The sequence below is a fragment of the Oncorhynchus mykiss genome, chromosome 18 (assembly GCF_013265735.2).
Source record: "Oncorhynchus mykiss isolate Arlee chromosome 18, USDA_OmykA_1.1, whole genome shotgun sequence".
In the NCBI taxonomy this organism is placed as follows: domain Eukaryota; kingdom Metazoa; phylum Chordata; class Actinopteri; order Salmoniformes; family Salmonidae; genus Oncorhynchus; species Oncorhynchus mykiss.
This window is the reverse complement of record NC_048582.1, coordinates 46,778,813-46,795,370: the sequence shown is the minus strand read 5'-3', so window position 1 is coordinate 46,795,370 and position 16,558 is coordinate 46,778,813. Positions and strand designations below refer to the sequence as shown.

Here is a 16,558-nt window from a genome sequence, read left to right as displayed (position 1 = left end):
GCCTCCAGAGGCTCCACCTCTATACGGGGCCTCTGGAGTTACCACCTCTATACGGAGCCTCTGGAGGCACCACCTCTATACGGAGCCTCCGGAGGCTCCACCTCTATACGGAGCATCTGGAGGCTCCATCTCTATACGGAGCCTCTGGAGGCACCACCTCTATACGGAGCCTCCGGACTGCATTGCCGGATCAAGCATAAATCAGCCATTACACAATAGGCTACAGATGTTGTTGAGCTAGTTTCAACACACTCTTGAACTAGCGCCACAAATCAAATATGATTTGTCCATTCATTCATTGTCATTTCTGTCTGCCAATGTAATTAATTACCGCCTGATTACTCCCCAGGAATAATTCCAGACATTAAAATCAATATTAATTAGGCTGTTTAATGTGCAAGAGGGAACGAAGACAGCTGGTTGCTGCTGCTAGAAGGTGTACACGATGTAATAGCTGTAAGAACCCATCCAGAGATGCTTCTCTTAAAAACAAACACTACAAATAGGCTATGAATAAAGATATCTAGCTAGCTACTGTCTTTGACTTTGCAATGAAATGTTATGAAGCAAATTTGTTATGAACATCCTCACAAACATCTAGTGCCCCTGTGGTAATTCCAAACATCTAGTGCCCCTGTGGTAATTCCAAACATCTAGTGCCCCTGTGGTAATTCCAAACATCTAGTGCCCCTGTGGTAATTCCAAACATCTAGTGTCCCTGTGGTAATTTCAAACATCTAGTGTCCCTGTGGTAATTCCAAACATCTAGTGTCCCTGTGGTAATTCCAAACATCTAGTGCCCCTGTGGTAATTCCAAACATCTAGTGCCCCTGTGGTAATTCCAAACATCTAGTGCCCCTGTGGTAATTCCAAACATCTAGTGTCCCTGTGGTAATTCCAAACATCTAGTGCCCCTGTGGTAATTCCAAACATCTAGTGCCCCTGTGGTAATTCCAAACATCTAGTGCCCCTGTGGTAATTCCAAACATCTAGTGCCCCTGTGGTAATTCCAAACATCTAGTGTCCCTGTGGTAATTCCAAACATCTAGTGCCCCTGTGGTAATTCCAAACATCTAGTGCCCCTGTGGTAATTCCAAACATCTAGTGCCCCTGTGGTAATTCCAAACATCTAGTGCCCCTGTGGTAATTCCAAACATCTAGTGCCCCTGTGGTAATTCCAAACATCTAGTGTCCCTGTGGTAATTCCAAACATCTAGTGCCCCTGTGGTAATTCCAAACATCTAGTGCCCCTGTGGTAATTCCAAACATCTAGTGTCCCTGCGGTAATTCCAAACACCTAATGTCCCTGTGGTAATGCCAAACAACTTGTGTTTGTTTTGGCTCTCAGTTTGGTCTCATGAAATCTATTTACAGTTTAATCACTTAGAGGTTGTTCTCTCTCCCAACCTGATTAAAAAACAGAACGCAGAGATGATGAAAGGGATAATAACATCACTAAAGGTGATGAATAAGCACTGGCAAGGGGAGCAGCACAGCAAGGTGATGGAGTGTATACAGGACATCTCTAGTAACATCTTATATTACAGCTAGCTACTGTAAGTAACAGAGGTGTAAAGTAAATGCTGTCAAACTGAATAATATGGTCGTTTTGAAAAAACAACATCAGTGTTGTCATTGGGGCCCTAAATGTATTTTAATGCATACTGTATCCCAATTCTACTATCAGCATAAAGACACCATAAACAAAACACCCCCATACACTGTAACTGATCTAAATCCTAGTTGGCAGATGTTCAACTTTTCCCTCCGCTCACACACAGACAACACTTTCAGACATTTCTTTGTCTGAGAAATAGAAAGAGCTGTGGAGGTTCATTGATTTGGTGCAAAACGGAACATGACGAATTCCTACTGACAATGTGAGATTTTGATTGGCACCTTTCTGTCATCAGATTCAAGTCAGCTATCCAACTCTGGTGGCTGCTTGGAGAAACATTGTCAAGCTGTACACCACCATTAAATATGTACATGCAGTGGGAGAGAGAGCAAGAGAGAGATTGACAGAGAAGAGACAGAAAGAGAGAGATAACGGGCAAAAACTAAAAAAAAGAGGGAGAGGTACTATAACACACTACCAACCAACACGAAGTAGAAACTTTTAAGAAACTTTGAGGAGGAAAATGAGAATCAGTCTGACAGAATAACGGTGTTTCATTTGTTCAGACAGAACATGTAGTCAGTAGACCAGGCTCTGAGTTAATAATGCAGTTCATTCATTTTATGAATACCGGAGGGCTACTGTATCACTGAGAGGACTGGGGCAGGAACATGAATAAATAAAGATATGAATGAGGGCACAGTCATAGCTGCCGTTGCACTATTAGTCACCCTAGCATTTCTGGATACATTCATAGTGCTAAACTTTTCACCTCGCAGAACGATACACATAATCATAAATACAGTGCCTTCAGAAAGTATTCATACCACTTGACTTCTTCCACATTGTTGTTTACTAATTCAAAACGGATTAAATATCGAATATTTCTCACCCATCTACACACAATACCCCATAATGACAAAGTGAAAACGAGGTTTTAGAATTTTTTTGCAAATTAATTCAAACTTTTGTACAGAAATATGTCATTTACAAGTATTCACACCCGAGTCAATATTTTGTAGAAGCACCTTTGGCGGCGATTACAGCTTTGAGTCAACCTGGGTACGTCTGTATCAACTTTTCACATCTGGATTTGGGGATTTTCTCCCATTCTTCCTTGCAGATTTTCTCAAGCTCTGTGAAATTAGATGGGGAGCTGTGGTGAACACAGATTTTCAATGGGATTCAAGTCTAGGCTTTGGCTGGGCCACTCATGGACTTGCACAATCTTGTTCGGAAGCCATTTCAGCATTGCTTTGGTTGTATGCTTGGGGTCATTGTCCTCTTTGAACGTAAATCTTTGCATGCCCAGTCTAAGGTCATTTGCACTCTGAAGCAGGTTCTCATCAAGGAAAATTGCCATTTGGCTCAATTCATTGTTCCCTCTATCCTGACTAGTCGCACAGTCCCTGTTGCTGAAAAGCATCCCCATAGCATGATGCTGCCACCACCTGTTACGGTGCGTGAATGAGGACCCAAAAGCGAATCAACTTAAACAGAGCTTCTTTAATTACCAAACATAGGTAGGCTCAGATGGACCGGCAGATTCCGACAGGACAGGACAAGGTTACAGCAAACATGACGACAGTCTGGTTCAGGCATGAATGACACAAACAAACAAGAATCCGACAAGGACAGGAGCAGAAACAGAGAGAGATATTGGGACCTAATCAGAGGGAAAAAAGGGAACAGGTGGGGAACGGGGTGAATGGGTAGTTAGAGGAGACAAGGGACAGCTGGGGGAAAGCGGGGGAGAAAAGGTAACCTAACACGACCAGCAGAGGGAGACAGGGTGAAGGGAAAGGACAGAGACAAGACAACATGACAGTACATGACAGTACCCCCCCACTCACCGAGCGCCTCCTGGCGCACTCGAGGAGGAAACCTGGCGGCAACGGAGGAAATCATCAATCAGCGCACGGTCCAGCACGTCCCGAGAGGGAACCCAACTCCTCTCCTCAGGACCGTACCCCTCCCAGTCAACTAGGTACTGATGACCACGGCCCCGAGGACGCATGTCCAAGATTTTACGGACCCTGTAGATAGGTGCGCCCTCGACAAGGATGGGGGGGGGGGGGGGGAAGACGAGCGGGGGCGCGAAGAACGGGCTTAACACAGGAGACATGGAAGACCGGGTGGACGCGACGAAGATATCGCGGAAGAAGAAGTCGCACTGCGACAGGATTAATGACCTGAGAGATACGGAATGGACCAATGAACCGCGGGGTCAACTTGCGAGAAGCCGTCTTAAGGGGAAGGTTCTGAGTGGAGAGCCAAACTCTCTGACCGCGACAATATCTAGGGCTCTTAGTTCTACGCTTATTAGCAGCTCTCACAGTCTGCGCCCTATAACGGCAAAGTGCAGACCTGACCCTCTTCCAGGTGCGCTCGCAACGTTGGACAAAAGCCTGAGCGGAGGGGACGCTGGACTCGGCGAACTGAGATGAGAACAACGGAGGCTGGTACCCGAGGCTACTCTGAAAAGGAGATAGCCCGGTCGCAGACGAAGGAAGCGAGTTGTGGGCGTATTCTGCCCAGGGGAGCTGTTCTGACCAAGACGCAGGGTTGCGAAAAGAAAGACTGCGTAAGATGCGACCAATAGTCTGATTGGCCCGTTCTGCTTGACTGTTAGACTGGGGGTGAAAGCCGGAAGAGAGACTGACGGAAGCCCCAATCAAACGGCAAAACTCCCTCCAAAATTGAGACGTGAATTGCGGACCTCTGTCCGAAACGACGTCTGACGGAAGGCCATGAATTCTGAAAACATTCTCGATGATGATTTGTGCCGTCTCTTTAGCAGAAGGAAGCTTAGCAAGGGGAATGAAATGAGCCGCCTTAGAGAACCTATCGACAACCGTAAGAATAACAGTCTTCCCCGCTGACGAAGGCAGTCCGGTGACAAAATCTAAGGCGATGTGAGACCACGGTCGAGAGGGAATAGGAAGCGGCCTGAGACGGCCGGCAGGAGGAGAGTTACCGGACTTAGTCTGCGCGCAGACCGAACAAGCAGCCACGAAACGACGCGTGTCATGCTCCCGGGTGGGCCACCAGAAACGCTGGCGAATGGAAGCAAGCGTACCCCGAACGCCAGGGTGGCCGGCTAACTTGGCAGAGTGAGCCCACTGAAGAACGGCCAGACGAGTAGGAACGGGAACGAAAAGAAGGTTCCTAGGACAAGCGCGCGGCGACGGAGTTTGAGTGAGTGCTTGCTTTACCTGCCTCTCAATTCCCCAGACAGTCAACCCGACAACACGCCCCTCAGGGAGAATCCCCTCGGGGTCAGTGGAGGCTACTGAAGAACTGAAGAGACGAGACAAAGCATCAGGCTTGGTGTTCTTAGAGCCCGGACGATAAGAAATCACAAACTCGAAACGAGCGAAAAACAGCGCCCAATGCGCCTGACGCGCATTAAGTCGTTTGGCAGAACGGATGTACTCAAGGTTCCTATGGTCAGTCCAAACGACAAAAGGAACGGTCGCCCCCTCCAACCACTGTCGCCATTCGCCTAGGGCTAACCGGATGGCGAGCAGTTCGCGGTTACCCACATCATAGTTACGTTCCGACGGCGACAGGCGATGAGAAAAATACGCGCATGGGTGGACCTTGTCGTCAGAGAGGGAGCGCTGAGAAAGGATGGCTCCCACTCCCACCTCTGACGCGTCAACCTCGACAACGAACTGTCTAGAGACGTCAGGTGTAACAAGGATAGGAGCGGATGTAAAACGATTCTTGAGGAGATCAAAAGCTCCCTGGGCGGAAACGGACCACTTAAAGCACGTCTTGACAGACGTAAGGGCTGTGAGAGGAGCTGCCACCTGACCGAAATTACGGATGAAACGACGATAGAAGTTCGCGAAGCCGAGAAAGCGCTGCAGCTCGACGCGTGACTTAGGGACGGGCCAATCAATGACAGCTTGGACCTTAGCGGGATCCATCTTAATGCCTTCAGCGGAAATAACAGAACCGAGAAATGTGACGGAGGAGGCATGAAAAGTGCACTTCTCAGCCTTCACAAAAAGACAATTCTCTAAAAGGCGCTGGAGGACACGTCGAACGTGCTGAACATGAATCTGGAGTGACGGTGAAAAAATCAGGATATCGTCAAGGTAAACGAAAACAAAGATGTTCAGCATGTCTCTCAGGACATCATTGACTAATGCCTGAAAGACAGCTGGAGCGTTAGCGAGGCCGAAAGGAAGAAGAGACAGAGGAAACAGGAGGGATAGCAGACATTAAACATTTCACATGACAAGAGACGTTCCAGGAGAGGATAGAATTACTAGACCAATTAATGGAAGGATTATGACAAACTAGCCAGGGATGGCCCAAAACAACAGGTGTAAAAGGTGAACGAAAAATTAAAAAAGAAATGGTTTCACTATGATTACCAGAAACAGCGAGGGTTAAAGGTAGCGTCTCACGCTGAATCCTGGGGAGAGGACTACCATCCAGGGCGAACAAGGCCGTGGGCTCCTTTAACTGTCTGAGAGGAATGTCATGTTCCCGAGCCCAGGTCTCGTCCATAAAACAGCCCTCCGCCCCAGAGTCTATTAAGGCACTGCAGGAAGCTGACGAACCGGTCCAGCGTAGATGGACCGACAAGGTAGTGCAGGATCTTGAAGGAGAGACAGGAGTAGTAGCGCTCACCAGTAGCCCTCCGCTTACTGACGAGCTCTGGCCTTTTACTGGACATGAAGTGACAAAATGACCAGCGGAACCGCAATAGAGACAGAGGCGGTTGGTGATTCTCCGTTCCCTCTCCTCAGTCGAGATGCGGATACCTCCCAGCTGCATGGGCTCAGCACCCGAGCCGGCAGAGGAAGATGGTAGTGATGCGGAGAGGGAGGCGACGGAGAGCGCGAGCTCCTTTCCACGAGCTCGGTGACGAAGATCAACCCGTCGCTCAATGCGAATAGCGAGTTCAATCAAGGAATCCACGCTGGAAGGAACCTCCCGGGAGAGAATCTCATCCTTTACCTCTGCGCGGAAACCCTCCAGAAGACGAGCGAGCAAGGCCGGCTCGTTCCAGCCACTGGAGACAGCAAGAGTGCGAAACTCAATAGAGTAGTCTGTTATGGATCGATTGCCTTGACATAGGGAAGACAGGGCCCTGGAAGCCTCCTCCCCAAAAACAGATCGATCAAAAACCCGTATCATCTCCTCCTTAAAGTCTTGATACTGGTTAGTACACTCAGCCCTTGCCTCCCAGATTGCCGTGCCCCACTCACGAGCCCGTCCAATAAGGAGAGATATGACGTAGGCGACACGAGCAGTGCTCCTGGAGTAAGTGTTGGGCTGGAGAGAAAACACAATATCACACTGGGTGAGGAACGAGCGGCATTCAGTGGGCTCCCCAGAGTAACACGGCGGGTTATTGATTCTGGGCTCCGGAGATTCGAAAGCCCTGGAAGTGGCCGGTGGATCGAGGCGGAGATGGTGAACCTGTTCTGTGAGGTTGGAGACTTGGGTGGCCAGGGTCTCAACGGCATGTCGAGCAGCAGACAATTCCTGCTTGTGTCTGCCTAGCATCGCTCCCTGGATCTCGACGGCTGAGTGGAGAGGATCCGAAGTCGCTGGGTCCATTCTTGGTCGGATTCTTCTGTTACGGTGCGTGAATGAGGACCCAAAAGCGAATCAACTTAAACAGAGCTTCTTTAATTACCAAACATAGGTAGGCTCAGATGGACCGGCAGATTCCGACAGGACAGGACAAGGTTACAGCAAACATGACGACAGTCTGGTTCAGGCATGAATGACACAAACAAACAAGAATCCGACAAGGACAGGAGCAGAAACAGAGAGAGATATTGGGACCTAATCAGAGGGAAAAAAGGGAACAGGTGGGGAACGGGGTGAATGGGTAGTTAGAGGAGACAAGGGACAGCTGGGGGAAAGCGGGGGAGAAAAGGTAACCTAACACGACCAGCAGAGGGAGACAGGGTGAAGGGAAAGGACAGAGACAAGACAACATGACAGTACATGACACCACCATGCTTCATAGTAGGGATGTTGATGAGCTATGCCTGGTTTTCTCCAGACATAGCGCTTTGCATTCAGGCCAAAGAGTTACATTTTTGTCTCATCAGACCACACCATCTTTTGCCTTATACTCTTATGCTCTCAGAGTCTTTCACATGCCTTTTTGCAAACTCAAGGCATGATATCATGTGACTTTTTCTCAGGAGTGGCTTCTGTCTGGCCACTCTCCCATAAAGTGTTGTATTGTTGAAGTGCTGTAGAGACTGTAGTCCTTCTGACAGGTTCACCCATCTTAGCCAAGGAACTCTGCAGTTCTGTCAGAGTGGTCATTGGGTTCTTGGTCACCTCCCTGACCAAGGTCCTTCTTACCTGGTGTCGTGTCTTTGGCTATGCCGGATTAAGTGATATGACATGCTATTCTATAAAATCCTTTCTCCGTAATTAATATTACCTGATTGAGCTAATCATGTAAATGTAATTAACTAGAGGGGCACCATGAAATAATATTTATAGAGCTGTTATCTTCCGAATAAACTCTTAAAGACCTAGTAATATTTTACATCAATAGCAGTCAATATTTAATTGTCACCTTAATTCAGTCTCATCTGAAAGTTGTAAATTCTTGGTTATCTTCACGAACCCTGGTTAACAAGTTGAATCAGCAATACAAAATTGGGTTTAATTATTTATTTACTAAATACCTAACTAATCACACAGAATTACATATACACAGAATTAATTATACCTTGATTACAAATTATGTCATAAAGGAAAACGTTCCTAGCGGGCGGAATAGATATGACAGCTGGCTACACAAAAGAAAAGGGGCTGGGTTTCAGTGAAAGAGTGGGAAGACTGAGGAACAAATGGGAGAAGCTGTGCTATCGTAAATACAGTATCTTATGCATTCTAAATTACCACCCACTTTGAAAAGGAAAATGCAATAAATATTTACTCTGAGCTGCGCTTCAGTAGGTTGGTGGTAGATGGAAGGCCGTGTTGCCCAACCGAGTCCTTTGAAGAATATCTCTGGTGGTAAATTGGATACGTTATAGTAACGTCGTTGTTTGCTAGACGGGATACTCTGTCTGTTCTTTCCTAGCCCGCGTTTGCAGCTGCTGTTGCTAACTCAACGGCTAGGAGGTATCACTTCTGTAGTGAATAAGAGTTCAAAGTTCATACCATTCGCAACCAAAGCTCACGCTGAGGTTGGCTTAGTTCTGTAGTTGACATGTTAGTTCTTTTAACGCAGAGGCTGCAGACCTCACGTACTTGGAACCGGAGGTTACATTTTCGTCAAGGCTTTATATAGTGGAGCGAGAAGGGTGTGTCTGAAAAGTTTTATAACCCATGTCTCTTCACAGTGGCGGGCCACTGATTGAGCAGAGCCCTAACCTTATGAAAACCCAAATCTCTCATTTGGAAGCTAAAATTACATTTAATCTCTTCACCAATAATTTTATATTCAAACATTTAATTGAACAACAAATCCATGTGAATCCAATAACTCTGATGTGTAGACTTTCCACTGTAGAGTTTGTCATCCTATCATTGAGGAGAATGTCTCAGATGACGACCGAACTGACATCATATTCATTAAGTACCACTGCATATGTTCAATTGGTCGGATTACCAGAATATAGTTAATTTCCCCCCATTTCACATCAGTAGGGTAGAGAGAGGAAAAAGGGGGGAAGAGGTATTTAAGACTGTCATAAACCTACCATAAGGCCAACACTTTTTTGCTTGCTACATGATTCCATATGTGTTATTTTATAGTTTTGATGTCTTCACTGTTATTCCACAATGTAGAAAATAGTAAAAATAAAGAAAAACCCTTGACGAGTAGGTGTGTCCAAACTTTTGACTGGTACTGTATGTTAGGTACCATAGATACTCGAACCAGTTTATCCTTCCATTTGTTTGCTAAATAAGTTTTTAAAAAACAACAATCTAGTCCAGAGAAGCTGCGGGAGTTTATCAAATGCAGTCAGATCAACTATTGACCCATGATCCATCTTTGATTTTCATCAAGAAGTTTAACACTTGAATTCCACGGGTAAAGCATACAGGGTCACGGGAGCACACTTTATATGCACGTACAATTCCATTCTCTGCTTGCTGCAAATCAGATAGATCAAGTCCTGGGTCTATAAAAATAATAATTCCTCATGTGCTTGAGTGGGTGGACACCCATCAGGCAATGTATGAAATCAATAGTCAAGAAACACAAAGGTCAATGGACTAGTTCAGGTTACAATGGGTCTGTGAAAAATAGGAGAGTAATGCATCTTTGTCAAAACATTTGTGTCTGTATCCATGTATACAAATGGTGGGTGTTATTTGGTTACAGTGAGTTAGGCCTAGAGACAGTATCTGAGCCAGACATATATTACACAAATGTAACGGATTTTCAGCATGGCCTTTCATACTCAAAACCATTCATATACTGTACTGTATCTAATCATATTCCATATCTGGAATGTCAACAAAACACTATTATTTCCTCTTTAGTTATCACCACAGGTTGCATTTAGAACAGCACCCTTGGATTTATGTGTGTGTGTGTGTGTGTGTGTGTGTGTGTGTGTGTGTGTGTGTGTGTGTGTGTGTGTGTGTGTGTGTGTGTGTGTGTGTGTGTGTGTGTGTGTGTGTGTGTGTGTGTGTGTGTGTGTGTGTGCGTGCGTGCGTGCGTGCGTGCGTGCGTGCGTGCGTGCGTGCGTTCGTGTAAGAACCTACAGGCCTAAACATAAAGTCTACTTATCCTAAAAGCATTATTGGCTCATGTACAACTCCTTCCTCATCCAATAACTCCTACGTTTCCCACACTCCCCTGCAGCTCACAGGACCGGAATAGAAAGTTGCACTAAATTGGACAACCTTATAATCTCTGGGCCGGACTCAGATGAATGACTGGACCCATTTCTGTGCTGCCCTCTTATTCAAAATTGGCCCTATCTGTGGGGGTTAGCTCTTATTCAATACCCATGTTGGCAGAGGGACAGCAGGACGCTTTGGGGATTATTCACTGGGTCAAATTTGTAAACAAAGCCAGAAGCCAAACTGGGGAGTTAAGTTTATGGAAAGTGGCTTGGTGGGGCTGAGTTCTATTTTCAATTCAATCATTTGAGGAAATGATTGGGCTATTTGACCTTCTGAATGTACTGAATTGAAAAGTGATTTGACCCCAACCCTGGCAGTTATCGAGCCATCGCTGTAAAATACTGGTCCCGGTTTCTGGTTTGTTGTCTCTCTTTCAAGTTAGGACCATGCTGCTGCACCATAGATGTTATGTCCTGATCAATGTCTCTGTCTTCTCTCCGCTGCAGGTTATGGCCATGGTGCTGTACTATTGATGTTACATCCTGGTGACTGTGGTCTGTTGTCTCCCTGCAGGTTATGGCCATGCAGCTCCCGGCACAGACGCGGGGAAGGCCTTCTGCATGTTCTATGCCGTCCTGGGGATACCCCTGACCCTGGTCATGTTCCAGAGCCTGGGCGAGAGGATGAACACCTTCGTCAAGTCCCTCCTGAAGCGCATCAAGAAGTGCTGTGGCATGCGCATCACCGATGTTTCCATGGAGAACATGGTGACGGTGGGGTTCTTCTCCTGCATCGGGACGCTGTGCATCGGGGCGGCCGCCTTCTCCCACTACGAGGACTGGAGCTTTTTCCAGAGCTACTACTACTGCTTCATCACACTGACTACCATCGGATTCGGGGACTTTGTGGCTCTGCAGAAGAACCGGGCCCTGCAGCGGAGGCCCCTGTATGTGGCCTTCAGCTTCATGTACATCCTGGTGGGCCTGACTGTCATAGGAGCCTTCCTCAACCTGGTGGTGCTGAGGTTCCTGACCATGAACAGTGAAGACGAGAGGCGGGATGCCGAGGAGAGGGCCTCGCTGGCGGGGAACAGAAACAGCATGATCATCCATATCCAGGAGGAGACACTGGGGAGAGGAGGAGGTGCCAGGAGGAGGCGCAAGGAAACGCAGGGCCAGTACTGCGCCGAGGTCACCGACCTGCCTTCTGTATGCTCCTGCATGAACTACCACTCACATGAGTTTGGTAGCTGTGGGGGAGGGATGGGAGGAGGGATAGGGGGCGGAGGGATGGGCTGTGCCTTCTCCCACCAGAACTCCTTTAGTTCCCAGTTGAACCCCCACCAGTACTTTCACTCGGTGTCGTACCGCATCGAGGAGATCTCTCCCAGCACCCTAAAGAACAGCTTCTTCCCCTCGCCCATCAGCTCAGTCTCCCCAGGCCTCCACAGCTTCACAGACAATCACCGACTCATGAAGAGAAGGAAATCTATCTGAGCTGTGGCACTGCCCATCTGAGCCAAGTGGAAAATAGTGTTTTGAACTACATGTTGCATTTCAATGTTTTTGCCTAAATGCTAAAACGTTGAATTGGAACAGATCATCAGACTGGGTTGGCTTGTCTACACAGGCAACTCCTAGCTTTCCTTTTTATATACAAGTACAATGCATCTCCAATGCTGCTCCAAACCAAATCTCATTTTAGCACTTTTGTTTTGTTTCTTTTGGTTGGTCTAAGGATATAATGTATTGAAGCGATTCGCAGGGATTGATTGAAGAGGAAGGAGCGTTGGAAAGAAATGGCAAACTTGTTGGACATGAATTATTACATTCATTTCTTGTGAGGGATTCAAAGCATGAAGCATGGATACTTATTCTCCCAGGAAATTGTCCCATCAGAGAAATACTAACCAGAACCAACAGATCTTGTTATACATTTTCATATTGCCGGCTCACAAAGATAATATAGCACCCTGGTAACAATGTACCAAATGATGCACACTTAGCATTATAAGGGGGATATGTATTTTTTTAAAGTGAGCATGCCTGTTTCACCTTAACTTAAAATGATTGCAGTTAAGTGCTTTTCCTCCATTGCATCATTGCAGACAGAGATGATACAATTTGAAATGACATCAGGTATTATTTTCTATAAGCAATTCTAGGGAAAAAAATGTAAATGATTTGTTCACAGAACATCATGCCAAAATATTGTTGCCAATCTTAGCATGTGCATTAGATGTCATCAAATGAGTGTGCCATAATTATTTTATGTATTTTGTTAATTTTTTTAAACAGCAGATTTGTATTATTATGGTTTGTGTCTGTAGATGTTTTCTTTCTGGATTTCAGATGATGATTATTTTTTTATAATTCAAGAAAATGTCAGTGTAAAATATGAGGATGTGAAAAGGAATAAGCACGGATTTGAAGGCTTTCCAGTTCGAAAAAGTTGCTATGTGCATGTACTTTGCGAAACTGGTATGCATATAGATGAATGGGGAAAAATAATAGCCTTGCAATTGAAATGAATTTTGATAGCAAATAATCATAATAATTATTTAAAATATAATTTATTTATTTAGCCACTTAAAAGTAATGATGTATAGTGTAGGCTGAACAGTTTATTCGCTTTTCCATAATTTTTTCATTCGGAAAAATTGTACAATAACCTTTGGTCTCAGGTTTTGAATGGATAGCCTCTTCAGGTTCTGCTCCCCGAATCAAATCACAGAATAAATCCCATAAATGCGAATGCACCTGCCAAACAAAACAATACATATTAATTAATTTTTAAAAATAGTACTAATTTTCCAGGAAAAGGATATTGAGATGCATCATCTTACTAAGGGAAACTTGCTGTACTATAGAGAAGCGTGGGTTCAGTGTGCACACGCACACACACACACACACACACACACACACACACACACACACACACACACACACACACACACACACACACACACACACACACTGTATCAAGCCATAGAGGAGCAGGCCATGGAACCACTGCTATTCTGTAAGGATATTAATGTTGATGACAGGTGTAATCCAAACTTCAATTGTGCCACTGAGAATATATACACGCCTATAGCCTACGAACACAATGACAGGCATTTGAGATGTATACAGTGATGTCATCACTGGCTGTCATTTAAATTCAATGACAGCCAAATGGCAATCAATGGGTGAAAAAGGACCAGATGAATTTCTGAAGGAACAATGCAATACTGGGCATTGATTCATTTAGCACAACATGTGCCATTTAAGTCACCCACATTGATAAGTGATAAATGCCATGGATACCATTAGGCCGATTTCCATTGACCCAGGTTTATTAGTAATCAAAAGCAATGTTGAAAAACAAATATTTGCGACGTGTAATGGAAACGGCAAACATTGGAGAAATTGTCTAAAGATCGACAAAAATTGTATCCATTCTACAGGGGTGGATTTACATTTTGCCTAAACTTTCTTCATTGTGACAAATGATGACGGAAATGGTGATTTACGAATAAATGATAACTGCCAAATGATTTTGTCATCACGTAGGTTAACTATAGAGCTTTACTTCACATTTCATTCTAAATGCCAACTGCTTGCTAAATGTATTTTTTCAACTATAAAATAATGGTTTCTTTTCAGGAAAAGGACTGTCCTGACTTTCAAGAATGCCTGAATTGCTTCGCCTTGCTTTTCTGGCAAGTTTCACCATCCAATTATATCAGATCTACAGGAGTTTCACCATGGCAAGGACCTTGGTCGATATGTTGGCAGATGAGAATTATTACAATATGGCAAGTATTAGTCAATTCCTGCATTCTATCCATGCTGGCTTTCGCAGGCTACCTGAGACATGAAAGAGATTGGTGGGAGGGAATACAGGCTGTCGTCAATGTATTAACAAGCAATTTGATTAAAAGGGTAATGGAAACAATTCAACCACTACATTTTTATTCGACACTAGGGTTATGCGAAAAAAGTCGTTTTTTTTGTTTTGTTGATGTGACGTCATTACGTCCTTCTGTTTTTATCGACAAGATAGTTCAATGAAAACGCACCCTAGCAGACAACTGTCGCACAAACGGTATTTTCTATGCGAACTTTCTAAACATCGACAAAAAAATCTCTGGACAGGTTAATGGAAACATAGCTTGTGTCTGTCTTGAATGAGAATAACGAAAACTATTGTAACATTAACATCCAAGGTTCTAGATTGTTCAGATGACCCCAGGAATACACATGTAAATATACAGTACTTTATATCATATATTGTACGTTCTCATCCTTTGGAATAAAACGGCCTTTCCACAGCTCCGATGCGTTACTATTTGTACACATTTTAGAATATGTGCCTTTAAGAAACACTATTTCAATGTTTCTATACCTGTAGGCACATTTTACATCTGAGAAATATATCCAACCTTTTTCCTTATAAAATATGTATCCATCTCTAAGGATTCATGTAGCTTCATACAAATAGAATAACCAAAGCAAAGATTGTGTTTTTTTTCGGCAAACCACACAGACACAATCCAGCTGATTTACAACGTCCAAATAATTTATTTAGGCAGAACTGCCGTAGGTTTGTCCAATTATTGGGGGAAATGATTTGGAATAGCTGGAAAATTCATTGTTTCACATTTTTGCGAAGATACCACATTAGTCTTTTCTTGGTGTAGCTGGTGGACATGCACATGGATATTAAGGGTTGAGAGTCAATGTTAAAGCCATTTTTAGCAATTATGAGTCAGTATTGCACATATTCAATACATCTCTATAATTGTGTTTGTATAAAGTGCATACCAGCATTTGAATGATCATACCATAGTGAGGTGATGCCAACATGATAATGATGTACAATGATTTACCAGAGAGTAAAACAATCATTGTTACTGCCATGAAATGTGCCATATTAACATGCATGGATTAATGCTGAGTGAGTCAACAGATAAATGTTTGTTAAGAACGATATAAAATACATTGTACGAAACGAATTGATTGTTGGTGCCAGCCTTTATATTAGTTGTTGAGTTATCCCCGCTCTTTTGAAATGATATGTTTACCTCCAAGCTGTGCAGCCAGACACATAAATAGTACCTGTATGACTTGGCTGGTCTGGATTGAGATGGTTATTGGTCGATCGTTCTGGATTCTGTATATCCTCCTGATGCCTGTGGTTTAATGTGTCCAATATCTCCATGTGCTGGCCAGATCTCTATCTGTCCAGATGTCCACAGTGCCAAGTTCTCCTATCACTGGGACAAAGACACACATATTGCACAACTAACTAACTATCTGTGTCATAATACACTCTAGAAGGCTGTTGGGTTATTTGTATGATTCCATGTTACTTTTTCTTAATATCTCTAATTTCTTTTAATAAAAAAAAAGATCCTTCCTTTGCAATATAATATAATTATGTTTTTTAGGTCTGACGAACAAATGCCATGTACCATGTTTATTTGAAAATGATGAAAATGTTAAATGCATACCATCTCCAAAGGACAATGTTATATCAATTTGGTTCAACAAATGACCAAATTGACCCAATTAACATTTTTGTTTCACAGTTTTGGAAAACTATTTTCACTCCTGATGTCAATACATGCAGCGATATGGGCTTTCTCTTTTCAATAAATGGGAAAGAGCAACTTGTTGAGAGAGTAAACAACCATTTATGTTCATGTTTTCATTTTTGTGTGTGCATGATTTGGTGTGGTGACTTCCTGGTCAGGTGACCTGGGTGAAGCAATGACACCACTTGAATAAAAACTATGAGCCTCCTTCTCACAAGCCCCAAACCCTTTGACTCTGGTCTGTCTGGTCATACACTACTGTAAATCTATTAAAACACTACTACTGTAACACTAATGTAAATGTTAGCTATACCCACCACACCACCACTCTAACCCGACCCCACAACCACTCTAACCCCACCCCACCACCACTCTAACCCCACCCCACCACCACTCTAACCCCACCCCACCACCACTCTAAACCCACCCCAACGCCGCTCTAACCCCCACCCCACCATAAATCAAATGTATTTATATAGCCCTTCTTACATCAGCTGATATATCAAAATACATCTCCATATATATATCCACAGTCTCTCCGAAAGAGAGAATTAGAG

General features: G+C 44.3%; 1 protein-coding gene across 1 annotated transcript in view; it reads left to right on the top strand.

Annotated features, from left to right (window-relative positions):
- The window catches only part of LOC110496384 (potassium channel subfamily K member 9-like), a 43,754-nt gene extending 27,478 nt beyond the window's left edge, over positions 1-16,276 (top strand). Inside the window, exon 2 of the mRNA XM_021572253.2 lies at positions 10,994-16,276. Coding sequence (XP_021427928.1) covers positions 10,994-11,916 — 923 coding nt within the window. The 3' untranslated portion in view covers positions 11,917-16,276. The remainder of the gene's footprint in view (positions 1-10,993) is intronic.
- The last annotated feature ends 282 nt before the right edge of the window (positions 16,277-16,558 follow it).